The following is a 13,048-nucleotide window of genomic DNA, read 5'->3' as shown; positions in this document are numbered from 1 at the left end:
GGCCAATTTTTTGTATTTTTAGTAGAGCCAGGGTTTCACCACGTTGGCTAAGCTGGTCTCAAACTGCTGACTTCAAATGATCCACTCACCTTGGCCTCCCAAAGTGTTGGGATTAGAGGCGTGAGCCACTGCGCCCGGCCAATTTTTTGTATTTTTAGTAGAGCCAGGGTTTCACCACGTTGGCTAAGCTGGTCTCAAACTGCTGACTTCAGGTGATCCGCCCACCCCAGTCTCCCAAAGTGCTAGTATTACACGAGTAAGCCACCTGCTCCTCCAGCCTTATATGGTTCTCAGTGGATCCTGGACCCACCTCTGTCTGAGCAGAGAGATCTGATGGAGATCTAGATGTGAATGAAGGCAGTGGCTTGGGAGGTATTGCCTCAAGAGGAAATATGTGTGCCAGGGAGAAAAGCCAGGGTTGAATCTTGAGGAGCCAATTCCTGGTGATGGAGAAGAAGCAGAGCCTGCAAAAGATTCTAGGCCGGGTGCAGTGGCTCATGCCTGTAATTCCAGCACTTTGGGAGGCCGAGGTGGGCGGATCATGAGGTCAAGAGATTGAGACCATCCTGGCCAACATGGTGAAACCCTGTTTTTACTAAAAATACAAAAAATTAGCTGGGTGTGGTGGCACGTGCCTGTAGTTCCAGCTACTTGAGAGGCTGGGACTACTCTGGAGAATCTCTTGAAACCACCAGAAGGCAGAGGTTGCAATGAGCCGAGATCGTGCTAAAAAAAAAATGTATGTATATATATATGTGTGTGTGTATATATATATATGTATATATATATGTGGTGGGCTGGGCGTGGTGGCTCACGCCTGTAATCCCAGCACTTTGGGAGGCCAACGCGGGCAGATCACGAGGTCAGGAGATCAAGACCATCCTGGCTAACACAGTGAAACCCCGTCTCTACTAAAAATACAAAAAAAAAATTAGCCAGGCGTGGTGGCAGGCGCCTGTAGTCCAGCTACTTGGGAGGCTTACGCAGGAGAATGGCATGAACCTGGGAGGCGGAGCTTGCAGCGAGCCAAGATCGCACCACTACACTCCAGCCTGGGCGACAGTGAGACTGTGTCTCAAAAAACAAAGAACAAAAACAAACAAAAAGGATTCTGAGAGGCAGGACAAGCAGCAGGAGGAAGTTGAGGTCACAAGGGGCAAAACTTTGAAGATGCTAGCAAGATTTAGTTAAGGACCACAGGCACATAGAGTTTTAGCTATATGGTATTCCATGATGACTTTTCCAAGAACAATTTTTGGGGAGGAGTGGCAGCACACTGAGGTGGCAAGTAACAAGAAGGTGGAGCCTGTGAGGACAGATGGCTTCAAGAGTTTGACTGGAGGGGAGGAAGGGGAGACTAGAGGGACTTGGGGTGTTGGGAGGTATCTAAAGGCAAGTGGCTTGTAAGTGCTTAATTGCTGGAAAGTAGGGGGAAGGAGCTTAGAAAGGGAACAGTAGCAAATGTGAAGGGGACTGCAGGGCAGTGTGAGCCTCTTGGAAGCCTATTGGCAATCACAAGAGGATGGCAACAGTGCCCCCAAGTGAGGGCACTGAAGAGCAAGTCCAAGGTGAAGTGGGACAAGGAGAATTGAGGCCTTCAAGTCAGGGTCTGTGCAGACTGTAACCAGTCTTGGCACGACCATTTCTGTGCAGGCCGACTGAATCCAACTGACAGTCCCTGAAAAGGGTGAAGGCTCTCTTCTCTGGTCATGGGGCAGGGTCTACCCATAGACTTCTGGGAAGGCCAGATGTGAGGTAGGCCAGGGAGTTAATAGGTAATGCCCCCAAACAGCTCTCAACCCATGACTAACGGAGATTTGAGAATGAGTACCTCAGCTCCCCTTGCTCTTGGCGGCAGCAATAATGTAAGGCCTATGTTCTGTGCTGGCTCCCAGAATCCCCAGCAGGATTTGGTCCCAATTGCCCACAGTGGTAGCTTGCTTGATGACGCTTCCTTTATTGGCTGCTTTCCTTGTCTCCTTGCCACTGCTGGTGTTTCTTGGCCTCACCTCTCATACTAACTATATGCATGTATATCTTTGTCCAGGTCTGCTTTGGGGAAACTAAGATAAGCACTGTCCATGAAAGGGGGACAACGCAGTGAGCAGACACAGACAACTGCAAGGACCTCTTCCCACAGGTACCACTGACCTGTACAAATGGGCCCCCAGCTTGAAGACTTACCTAATACTCTGAATGCTCAGAAGATAGGCAGGGCCAAGGTCTGGGCCTGATGTAGGTAGGCCCCTGTCACACCAGTTTGCTCTTGCTTGACCCCAGAGTTGGTTAGAGGCAAGCCCAGGATCCTTTTTTTTTGAGACGGAGTCTCGCTCTGTCACCCAGGCTGGAGTGCTGTGGCCGGATCTCAGCTCACTGCAAGCTCCGCCTCCCTTCCGGGTTCACGCCATTCTCCTGCCTCAGCCTCCCGAGTAGCTGGGACTATAGGCGCCGCCACCTCGCCCGGCTAGTTTTTTGTAGTTTTTAGTAGAGACGGGGTTTCACTGTGTTAGCCAGGATGGTCTGGATCTCCTGACCTCGTGATCTGCCCGTCTCGGCCTCCGAAACTGCTGGGATTACAGGCTTGAGCCACCGCGCCCGGCCTGCCCAGGATCCTAAACATGTATAGTTATAATATGCCTTGGGTCTCGGAGTAGTCCAGGTCTCTCAGGCCCTACAGGATGAGGCCAGAGTGACCCACTTGGGAGGTCCCCTGGTCTCTGACTCTTCCAGCACATCCTCTGCTCAGTATCACTCCCTTCAGGAATTCTCCCCACCCAGGTTTGTAGAAGGGTCGGTACCTTCTGTTCCTCCACCCCCGCTAGCCTCAGTGTACACTGTAAGACCTATTCCTGCTTTATGCCCAGGTAAGGGCGACCCAGGCTGCCCCCACATGACAGAGGCCCAGGCCATGCCCCCAGTGGCCTCCAGGGGGCGCCGCCGGGAAGCCTGTCATTGGGCTCCTGGGAGCTCAGCGGAGGGGGGCAGGCGCCGGCCCCCCAAGCCCTCGGGTTCGGCTGGCCTGCTCTACATAGCCTGCGCACCCAGGCTGGGTAGGACTCAGAACTGCCCCTTGTCATACAAGTGTTGTGTCGCTCGCCGCTGCCTCATTTCTACTCCTGCCCGAGGTCGGACGCTAAATTCTGTCAGGCCCAATGTCCACGTGTCCGTTTATCTGTTCGTTTGCGTGTGACCATGGATCGGCACGCCCTGCTCCAGCTGCGGCATGTGCAGGGTTAAGGCGGGCGGAGGTTTCTGTGAGTCGCAGGGGGAGGGGGGCGAGGGGCGGACCTGGCCCAGCCCCGCCCCGCGCCGGAGCAGTGCAGGAGCCCCACCAGAGCCCGACTTCAGCCCCAGCCAGATCCGGCGTCAGCGGAGGCCGAACGGCGGACCCCTTGCCCTAGCTGCGTCGGAGCACCGGCGGGTGAGTCCCGCGGGAACAGCGCTCAAGGGAAGTTTGGGGCGCGGGGTGTAGACCCCAAGCGCGTTAGCCCAGACCCGCCCCCAACATCCTTGAACTGGAAGTTTGGGGCCAGGAGGCCCTCCTGCCAGGGGTCCAGGAGTGTAGCCCCCAAGAGAAAGGGGTGGCTGGAGAACTTGGGGATCTGCTGCGAGGGAACCCAGAAGTCCAGCTGCCCATTCCTGCTGGAAACGCCCTGGACTCTGACCCTGGAGTCCTGTGGTCATGAGATTCCCCCAACGGCCTTCCCACCCCACTTCTGGACACCAGGAAATCTGGCTTCTGGGGGGTTTGGAATGGGCAAACTCCTGTGGGGGACCTCGAGAGGAGAGTGTGGAACCCTGGTGTGCAGTCCTTCCCCTAGTCTGAAACACAGCCTGACTCTGGCCTTTTACTGGTGGGAATGGTTTAATCCTGTGGAATGGCCCCCAGGATGTTGTAAGGATACTCTGGAGTCTGACCCCTGACAGTAGGCGTGGGGACCCCTAGGCTGTCCAGGGCACTCTGGAAGCCAGTAATGGGAGGATATAGTAGGACTCCCCTCATGCAGGACCAGTGTGAGGCTTGTTGAGAGGAAAGGAAGGGTCCTGGATGGAGAGTCCTGTTCTAGTCACCTTACTACCGCCCGCCTAGACCCAGATATGACCCAGTTGCTGAGTGGTTAGGGTAGTGGGTGGGAAGCTGAATCTTTCATGCCCCAATGGGAAAGGGGAAAGGCTCCTGGGTACCTGGGGTCTACCCTCCTTCCCACTCCAGGAGGGCCTCCACAGTGATGTACTAGCCAGAGGGATTGGGTTCTCCCCCTGCCTTTCCCACCAGTGATTTTGGGCTAGCCCTGCCCTCAGCTATGGGCTGCTTATCTGTTTCCTGAGGGGATGGTCAGTGGCCCTGACCCTTGTTTTCCCTGTTTCCTCCAGGTGAAGGCAAGATCCCTGGACTGGTCATATACCTCTTGTGGCCCTGGCAGAATCAAGATGAGGCCCTGTCATGCCTCCCCAGTGAGGCCTACAGTCTGAGCAGACAGCATGGCCTGCCATTGGCAGTGAACACCATGTCTGCAGGAGGTGGCCAGGCCTTTGCTTGGCAGGTGTTCCCCCCCATGCCCACTTGCCGGGTCTATAGCACAGTGGCACACCAAAATGGGCAGCTGCTGGTGTTGGGGGGTTGTGGCCGGGCTGGACTGCCCTTGGACACTGCTGAGACACTGGACATGGCCTCGCACACATGGCTGGCACTGGCACCCCTGCCCACTGCCCGGGCTGGAGCAGCTGCGGTAGTTCTGGGCAAGCAGGTGCTAGTGGTGGGTGGTGTGGATGAGGTCCAGAGCCCAGTAGCTGCTGTAGAGGCCTTCCTGATGGATGAGGGCCGCTGGGAGCGTCGGGCCACCCTGCCTCAAGCAGCCATGGGGGTTGCAACTGTGGAGAGAGGTGAGTGGCGTCCCAAGGAAGGCACTTCAGGTACCCTAACACCTTTTATTATTTCCTGACTTAGTCCCTTACCCTCAGAGACTGGACGAGAGCTGTAATTTTTACATGGGTGCCCAGGATGTGGCCTCATCCCCTGTATCCTTTCCAGTCTAGCTTTGAGCTAGGCTTTCAGCAGCCTTCTATTAACTGCCTTTTCTGGCTAAGGTGGGAGGCAGAGCCCAAGCCAATCCCAGGATGATGGGAGACCCCAGCCATGTTGTTGCCCCACTCCTCATTTCTAAGAGATGGGGGTGGGATGGCCTAATGACTCCCAGGGTTATAAATAGTCTGGGATTGGGGAGAGGAGTAGGGCCTCCACTCAGAGCCTGTGCTTAGACTTCCTGCCCCACCCCCAACCCTTCCCACACACCAGAGAGCCTGATATGGACAAAGGCCAAATGACCTGGGATGGTTCCCATGGAAGCCCCCAGCTGACTGGCCCATTACCCCAAGGCCCACAGACATATCATAGCTGACTATGAGGGTTTAACAGAGGGTGAGAGCCTACTCTAATGAAAGAGTGTCACACAGAGGTGCTGGCAGGGATCCTGGGGCAGAAGGCTTGTGGACGGTATCTTTACCCAGCAGACCCAAGCCATTCCTCTCCCAGCCCCATCTCCAACTCCAGCTGGTCCCCAATCCCCCTCCCCAGACTGAGCTCTGTGCTAAGCAGATTGATCCCCATGTTTCTCACCCCTGGCTTAAGCTATCCCCCCATCTTCCTCCCCAGGGGAGTCCCCACCTTCTGGCCTCCAGGTCTGACCACCAGCCCAGGCCAGCCCTGCTTGGATGCCAGACTCTGTTGCCATAGCGTCTCCAGGGAGACAGAGTCGGATTATAATTAGATCGGCTGCCTCCTGCTCTTTACTTGGAGGGGCCCTGGCCAGAGTAGGAATCCCAGCTCTCCCAACCCCCACTGCAGGCAGGTAGTAGAGTGTCTGTTCCTGGCGAGGGATGCCATAAACACATGGGTCTCCAGCCACCCGCAGGCCTTACCAGGGCAGCTGTCAGGGTGGGGTACCCTGGCAGGCTGGGGTACAATCTGAACTACTCTTTTCTATGCAGATGGTATGGTGTATGCTCTAGGGGGAATGGGCCCTGACACGGCCCCCCAGGCCCAGGTATGTGTGTATGAGCCCCGTCGGGACTGCTGGCTTTCGCTACCCTCCATGCCCACACCCTGCTATGGGGCCTCCACCTTCCTGCATGGGAACAAGATCTATGTCCTGGGTAAGGGCCTGGGGGATGTGGGAAAGGGGCTCAGAGTTTAGAAATCCTCATCCTCATAGGTTGGCTGGGATAGGGATCGGGCTCAGTCCAGAATGGCAGAACAAAATAAGCTTTGTTGGGGTGATCCATGCCTGCTCTGAGGCTCTGACCCCTGGTGGTCTTGCTGTGGTTGGAAAACCAAACCCCAGTATATGAGGGACTGTAGGGTGGATGATTGATTCATGTGCAAGTGTGCACACAGCAGGATATGGGAGGCTGAGGCAGGCAGATCAGCAACCTAGTGAGTAAGGAGCACACCAAGCCTCCCGGGCTCCTTCCCAGGTACCCCAATTCCATTGACAGGGGGCCGCCAGGGCAAGCTCCCGGTGACTGCTTTTGAAGCCTTTGATCTGGAGGCCCGTACATGGACCCGGCATCCAAGCCTACCCAGCCGTCGGGCCTTTGCTGGCTGCGCCATGGCTGAAGGCAGCGTCTTTAGCCTGGGTGGCCTGCAGCAGCCTGGGCCCCACAACTTCTACTCTCGCCCACACTTTGTCAACACTGTGGAGATGTTTGACCTGGAGCATGGTGAGCAGTGGCTGTCCTGGGCTGTCCTGCCACTCTCTGTGGGATGGAGGGGCATAGTGCATACATCACTAGATCTGACCTCCCCTCTCCTGCAGGGTCCTGGACCAAACTGCCCCGCAGCCTGCGCATGAGGGATAAGAGGGCAGACTTTGTGGTTGGGTCCCTTGGGGGCCACATTGTGGCCATTGGGGGCCTTGGTAAGTCTCTATGGGGCTGGGGAGAGGAGGGATTCCCAAGACAGGCAAGAGTAGCCCCCAGCATGTGTGCCACCTTCTGCCCATCTCCAGGCACTCCAGGGGTCAGGGCTTTATGAGCTCTTTTCCCTATCTGTGAAGCAGGCAGGATGTGGTCTCCCTGGCCCAGCACTCAGGGTGTTCCTTAGTGACTGGGGGCTCTGTCAAGCACCAGCAAGGGTCTGCGAGACAGCAGCAGGAGAAATGACCACTGTATGCACAGTCAAGAGGACATATAGAAACATGAATGAATGAACAAATGATGAACACAGGCAATGAAGAGCAAGGCACTGATAGCTCATCCTGGGGTGATACCTACTGGGCTGTTCTCTGGGCTCAGGGAGCAGAAGGGCCTGGAGTCCCTACAGCCTGTGCCTCTTACAGCCTTCTCTCTCCTTCTTGCAGGAAACCAGCCATGTCCTTTGGGCTCTGTGGAGAGCTTTAGCCTTGCAAGGAGGCGCTGGGAGGCATTGCCAGCCATGCCCACTGCCCGCTGCTCCTGCTCTAGTCTGCAGGCTGGGCCCCGGCTGTTTGTTATTGGGGGTGTGGCCCAGGGCCCCAGTCAAGCCGTGGAGGCACTATGTCTGCGTGATGGGGTCTGAAGGCCTGGTGGGAGCTGTCCACTGGAGCAGCTCATTGCCAGAGGCAGCTATTTCTATGGCTCCTTTTGCTGCTGAGGACACTCACTGTGGCTCTGTGGGATGAGAGAGGCACAGGGGTGAGCACTTCAGACACTGCCTTGGGGCCTTGGGTTAGGGGAGCCTTTGCCTTTAGTGCAGGACACACATATGCTTACACCTACCTTTATCACCATTTGTTCATGAATCATGCCTAGCTCCATCCTTGCCCTGGGACCTACTAGGCCTTCCATCCAACTGGGAAATGGGGAGAAGGAAAGCTGGCCTCATGTTCTTCAGGGTCAGTTCCTATCTGGAGTTGACCAGGCCCACCCCAGTTGCCATTCCTGAAAAATCCCAGCTGCCAGGCTGCCTTTAGGGTCCCTGTAGACCCAGAAGAGTTGAGAGGGTGGGGGACACAGAGAGAATAGAGAGGATGTGGGACCTGACAGAGGGCCAGAGCGCAGGAGTTCAAGCAGAGGAATGCTGGCTTTGGGCCCTCTACACTGCTGGTTGTATGACCTTGGACAAGTCACTTCACCTCTCTGTGCCTCAGCATCCTCATCTATAAATGGGGATCTCTGAAACCTTCCTACCCTACCTACCTCACAGGGCTGTTGTGAGGACCCAGGGAGTTTGGATGTGGAAGTAAAAGTGCTGCTAAAACCTAGTGTGTGGACCCTGGTGTGAACTCCCTTGTTGCTTCCACTGCCCCTGTCTGCCTTTGGGGGTCTCAATGCTCCTAGGGATGAGGGTCCAGAAGGAGCCTCTTGGATCTGGTCAGTGTTCCCAAAGTGATTTGGTGTTTCTGTTCCATCTAAGCCTGAGCTTACTCTTTGGCAACATGTGATGACAGCACCTCCTTACTGTCACGGAGATTAGAGAGCACTAGGACAGTAAGGAAGGGCTGTCACATGTCACCAAAGGATGGCGGGATAGGATGACCAGAGAAGGGCTCAGAAAACAACAACAAAATACCACAGGGTTAGGAAGACCTCCAGATCCAAGTTACAGAGTGTCTCCTTAGGGTCTCTGCTCACCCCCACAGAGGGGTGGTTCAGTGGGTTTTGTGGCCCAGGGCAGTCTCCTTCTGCCTCAGCTGTGGGGCAGCCGTCTCTTGGACAGGACTGTGTGGCCACCCAACAAACCCCTCGAAGGCAGCTGCCTCCTGAGAAAGCTGCCAACTCTTCCTTCTTCCAGCCTTTGTTGCCTGCTAGTACAGGTCTCTGGGGTCTGCTTTCCCCATAGCTACACTGAATACTTGGCGTGCTTCCCCAATGATGCCTTTCATTCTAGGGTGAAGCACCTAGAAAGTCAGCGGCCCACAGGACATTTGCTCATTGTCTGGCAAGCTGGCAGAGGAGACCAACACAGAGACGTCTCTGTTTGGGGGAATAGGCTGTTTCCCAGAGGAGAAAGGTTGTGGGGAAGATAGTCACTCTGCTGCCTTCATAAGGAGCCCTCCCTCAGTGTCACCCCCTCCACCCTACCACCTGCTCTGTCCTGACTTCAATTTAGGCTGGGGACTGCCCTCTAATCTTCCTCTCTACAGCTGGGTTTGCTGCAAGAACAGAGTAGTACTTGGGACCCTGGAACCCACCTGCTGTGGCTATGGCAACCCTCCTGACTCTTAGCCTCCTGCAGGCCTTACCCTTTCTCACTTAGTGGCAGGGATCCCAGAGCAGCACCTCCCATGCCCAACACACAAACACCATGGGCACAAGTGCCATGGGAGACAGGTATAGGACCTGGCACCCATTACTACTTTTCAGCCTCTTGGGCTGCATCCCATTGTGGGCTGCAAGCACAGAGAGGCTGCTGTGTCAGCTGTCCTTGTTTAATGCTCTGGACCAGTTTAGACACTCAGAGACCCCAGCATGAAGGTAGTGCTGCAGCAGCTTGGGTCTTGGGATCACTGGGAGGTCAGGCAGTATGTCCGTGACTGGCGCCTGGGGCCCTACCTTGTAACTGCCACAGTGGCCACCCCGGGATGGGTAGCAGAAGTTCTGCTGGTAGGTGGTCCTGGCATGGGAAGGCTGGACCTGCACAAAATGGACGAGGCGCTGGGGGAGGCCACTGAGTCCTGGGCCTGGTCGGAAATCGGCCTGGTAAGAAGATTCCAGGGGCCCTTGCTGGCGCAACTCTATCTCACAGGGTGCCCAGCGCAGGAAGGTGTGCCGCTGCCACAGGCGCTCCAGGTCCTTCCGCCTTCCAATTCCCTGCAGCAGGCAGTAGGGGCCCTCCTCAACGGTACGGGCCATTGGCCCATATTCCTGGCACCAAGCACCTTCTTGGACCCCTCCTAACCCCAAGTCTGCTTGGTGATGCCTGTCCTAGGCCTGGCTGTCTTGGCCTGTACCCTGGCCTCCTTGACCTGTCTCCCCAGTGATGTCTTTCATTCTAAGGTGAAGCACCCAGAAAGTTAGTGGCCCACAGGATACTTGCACATTGTCTGGCAAGCTGGCAGAGGAAACCAACATAGAGATGTCTCTGTTTGGGGGAATAGGCTGTTTCCCAGAGGAAAAAGTTTGTGGGGGAAGATAGTCACTCCTCTGCCTTCATAAGGAGCCCTCCCTCAGTGTCATCCCCTCCACCCTACCACCTGCTCTGTCCAGACTTCAACTTAGGCTGGGGGACTGCTTGCCATTCTTCCTCTCTTTGGCACTCACTTTGTCAAAGGAAGTACGGTTGTCATGCTTGGAGAAGAAGTGTTGCTGCACCGGCTCCTTGAAAGATAGTGAGAAAGAAAGTGAATAGGGAAAATGATGCTTATTTACCTGCCCTTACCCAGATCACTGCCTCAGGGTCCCTAATGGAGGGAAGTCGCCAGGAGCCACTGCCCCTAAGCTGCGAAACTGCCAACAGACAGAGGGCAGAGACTAATTAAAGCAACACTTCAGTCCTGGGATATCTCAACCTGGGACTTGCCCTGAAGCAGAAGACCATGGAACCCTTATTGAGGAAGGTCCTCAATAAGGAGGCATCTGCCAGGACATCCTCCCACCAGGGGAGCAGTGGCTGAGTTTCAAGCTGGGCCTTAACTCTTGATTGCCCAGGACTTGAGTCCTCTCCTCCCCTGCATCCACACTTACTCCCCCATCAACATACCCAGACTCTTGGCCCTAAATGCCATCTGAAAACTGAAATTTCTATCTCCAGCTCAAACTTTCTCCTGAACTCTGGGCTCAGTAGATAACTGCCGACTCCACATCCCCATGTAAATGCCCAATTGGGCATCTCCAAACATATGACTGAGCTTTGGGTCATCCCAGACACACTCTACCTACAGCCTCCCCCAGCTCAGAGCATGGCAGCCAGATCCTGTCAAACACCTTGAGTCCCCTTGATTCTCTTCTCTCATACCCCACATTGAATGTGCCAGTATCCTGTTGATACTGTGGTCAAAATGTGCCCAGGACCAGACCACGTCTCAGCATGCCCACTGTTTTCCCCTATCCAAGCCACATTCCTCTCTTGCCTGAATTATTGCAAGAGCTTCCTGCCTGGTGTCCCTGCTTTCAAACTTGCCCCTCCAGTCTGTTGTCCACTTAGCAGCCAGTATATTTCTGTTAGTACATAAATGAGAGCACATCTCATTTGCTGAAAATTCGCAACAGTTCCTCCTATTTGTGGTAGCCAAATTCATCATAGTGGTCTGTGAGACCCACACGATATTGGTCCTTCTCTTACCTCCAGCCACACTGATTTCCCCACTGCTCCTCAGGCATACCAGGTGCTCCCACTTAGGGCTTTGCACCACTTGTTCCTTCTCCTGGCCAGATAATTCCCTCACACCTCCCTCTTCCTTCCTTGAGCACTAGACCAATAGTTCCATCACTCTAACCGTGCATTTTTCACCTGCTAACATACTATATTATTCTATATGATGTTCCCCCCACCGATTAGAACATCGCATGCCCCGCCATTAGAACATAAGCTTCTTGTGGGCAAAGGCAGTCTGTCTTGCTCATATCTATAACTCCAGCACTGCTCAATAAATGTTGCTGTTAAATCAATAAACAGGCTGGGCACGGTGGCTCACACCTGTAATCCCAGCACTTTGGGAGGCCGAGGCAGAAGTTTGAGACCAGCCTGGCCAACATACTGAAACCCCGTTTCTACTAAAAATACAAAAATTAGGCTGGGTGTGGTGGCTTACGCCTGTAATCCCAGCACTTTGGGAGGCCGAGTCGGGCAGATCACTTGAGGTCGGAGTTCAAGACCAACCTGGCCAACATAGTGAAACCCCGTCTCTACTAAAACACACAAAAAAATTAGCTGGGTACCGGCCGGGCGCGGTGGCTCAAGCCTGTAATCCCAGCACTTTGGGAGGCCAAGACGGGCGGATCACGAGGTCAGGAGATCGAGACCACCCTGGCTAACACGGTGAAACCCCATCTCTACTAAAAATACAAAAACTAGCCGGGCAAGGTGGCGGGCGCCTGTAGTCTCAGCTACTCCGGAGGCTGAGGCAGAAGAATGGCGTAAACCCGGGAGGCGGAGCTTGCAGTGAGCTGAGATCCCGCCACTGCACTCCAGTCTGGGCGACAGAGCGAGACTCCGCCTAAAAAAAAAAAAAAAATTAGCTGGGTGTGGTGATGTCTGGCTGTAATCCCAGCTACTCAGGAGGCTGAAGCGGGATAATTGTTTAAACCTGGGAGACAGAGGTTGCAGCGAGCCGAGATCGCGCCATTGCACTCCAGCCCGGGCGACAGGAAAAAAAAAAAAAAATTAATGAACAGGGACAGAAGGTCCTGGCCCCAGGGAATTTACTTTGGCTCAGTTGGAGCTAGAGCCTTGCTCCACTCCTAGGCAGAGAAAGACCATCTCTTAGGCCTCCAGGCTTCAGCAGGAATCTGTCCCAAGACTACCTTCTTGCCTTTGTGACTGACTTCTGCCCTCAGAGCCATACCCTCTCCAGCCACTCAGTTTCTCCTGCTGTAGACCTGAAGTGGCCAGATCTGGTGAGGTCAGGCTTGGCTGGCTTGGGAGTATAGGTAATGGCTGACAGCAGGTCCCCAGATAAAATCCATTCTAGATCCCTGAGCCAGAATCTTCAGGGTAGAGCTTATTGTATGTGTGCTTAAGAGTTCCCTTTTTAGAACCACCTGCCTTAGACAGTCCGATGGTAGTCTTCAAGCAGAATGAAAACTCTAAGAAGGTGGGAAGCTTTCATTCCTCAAAATGCAAGCTAAGGCTGGGCACAATGGCTCACGCCTATAATCCCAGCAGTTTGGGTGGCAGAGGCAGGTAGATCACTTGAGGCCAAGAGTTCGAGACCAGCCTGGCCAGCATGGTGAAACCTCGTCTCTACTAAAAATACAAAAATTAGCTGGGTGTGGCGGCGGGTGCCTGTGATCCCAGCTACCTGGGAGGCCGAGGCAGGAGAATTGCTTGAACTTGGGTGGCAGAGGTTGCAGTGAGCTGAAATCTCGCCACTGCACTCCAGGCTTGGCAACAGAGGGAGACTCTGTCTCC

At 54.7% G+C, this 13,048-nt stretch overlaps 2 protein-coding genes across 2 annotated transcripts in view; one reads left to right on the top strand and one right to left on the bottom strand.

The window, feature by feature from the left end:
* Positions 1–3,322: 3,322 nt before the first annotated feature.
* KLHDC8B (kelch domain containing 8B) lies at positions 3,323–8,240 on the top strand. Its single transcript, XM_011939104.1, has 6 exons — positions 3,323–3,421; positions 4,375–4,884; positions 5,989–6,153; positions 6,496–6,720; positions 6,816–6,917; positions 7,359–8,240. The coding sequence occupies exons 2-6, from the start codon at positions 4,509–4,511 to the stop codon at positions 7,553–7,555; spliced, it is 1,065 nt and encodes a 354-aa protein (XP_011794494.1). The 5' UTR covers positions 3,323–3,421; positions 4,375–4,508; the 3' UTR covers positions 7,556–8,240.
* Positions 8,241–9,393: 1,153 nt separating this feature from the next.
* The window catches only part of LOC105509712 (chromosome unknown open reading frame, human C3orf84), a 19,949-nt gene continuing 16,294 nt past the window's right edge, over positions 9,394–13,048 (bottom strand). The window contains exons 3-4 of the mRNA XM_011939103.1: positions 10,240–10,296; positions 9,394–9,810 (exon numbers count right to left, since the gene is read on the bottom strand). Coding sequence (XP_011794493.1) covers positions 9,394–9,810; positions 10,240–10,296 — 474 coding nt within the window. The remainder of the gene's footprint in view (positions 9,811–10,239; positions 10,297–13,048) is intronic.

Source organism: Colobus angolensis, unplaced genomic scaffold, assembly GCF_000951035.1.
Source record: "Colobus angolensis palliatus isolate OR3802 unplaced genomic scaffold, Cang.pa_1.0 Scaffold18, whole genome shotgun sequence".
Classification (NCBI taxonomy): Eukaryota; Metazoa; Chordata; class Mammalia; order Primates; family Cercopithecidae; genus Colobus; species Colobus angolensis.
Note: the sequence above shows the minus strand (reverse complement) of the source record. Positions and strands in the feature narration are given on the sequence as shown.

What these genes read in the sequence shown, in the direction of transcription:
- KLHDC8B (XM_011939104.1), top strand. Translation starts at nt 4,509, where the DNA reads ATGTCTGCAGGAGGTGGCCAGGCCTTTGCTTGGCAGGTGTTCCCCCCC. An exon ending in GGTTGCAACTGTGGAGAGAG is followed by an intron (nt 4,885 to 5,988) that starts GTGAGTGGCGTC and finishes TTTTCTATGCAG; the next exon opens with ATGGTATGGTGTATGCTCTA. An exon ending in GATGTTTGACCTGGAGCATG is followed by an intron (nt 6,721 to 6,815) that starts GTGAGCAGTGGC and finishes CCTCTCCTGCAG; the next exon opens with GGTCCTGGACCAAACTGCCC.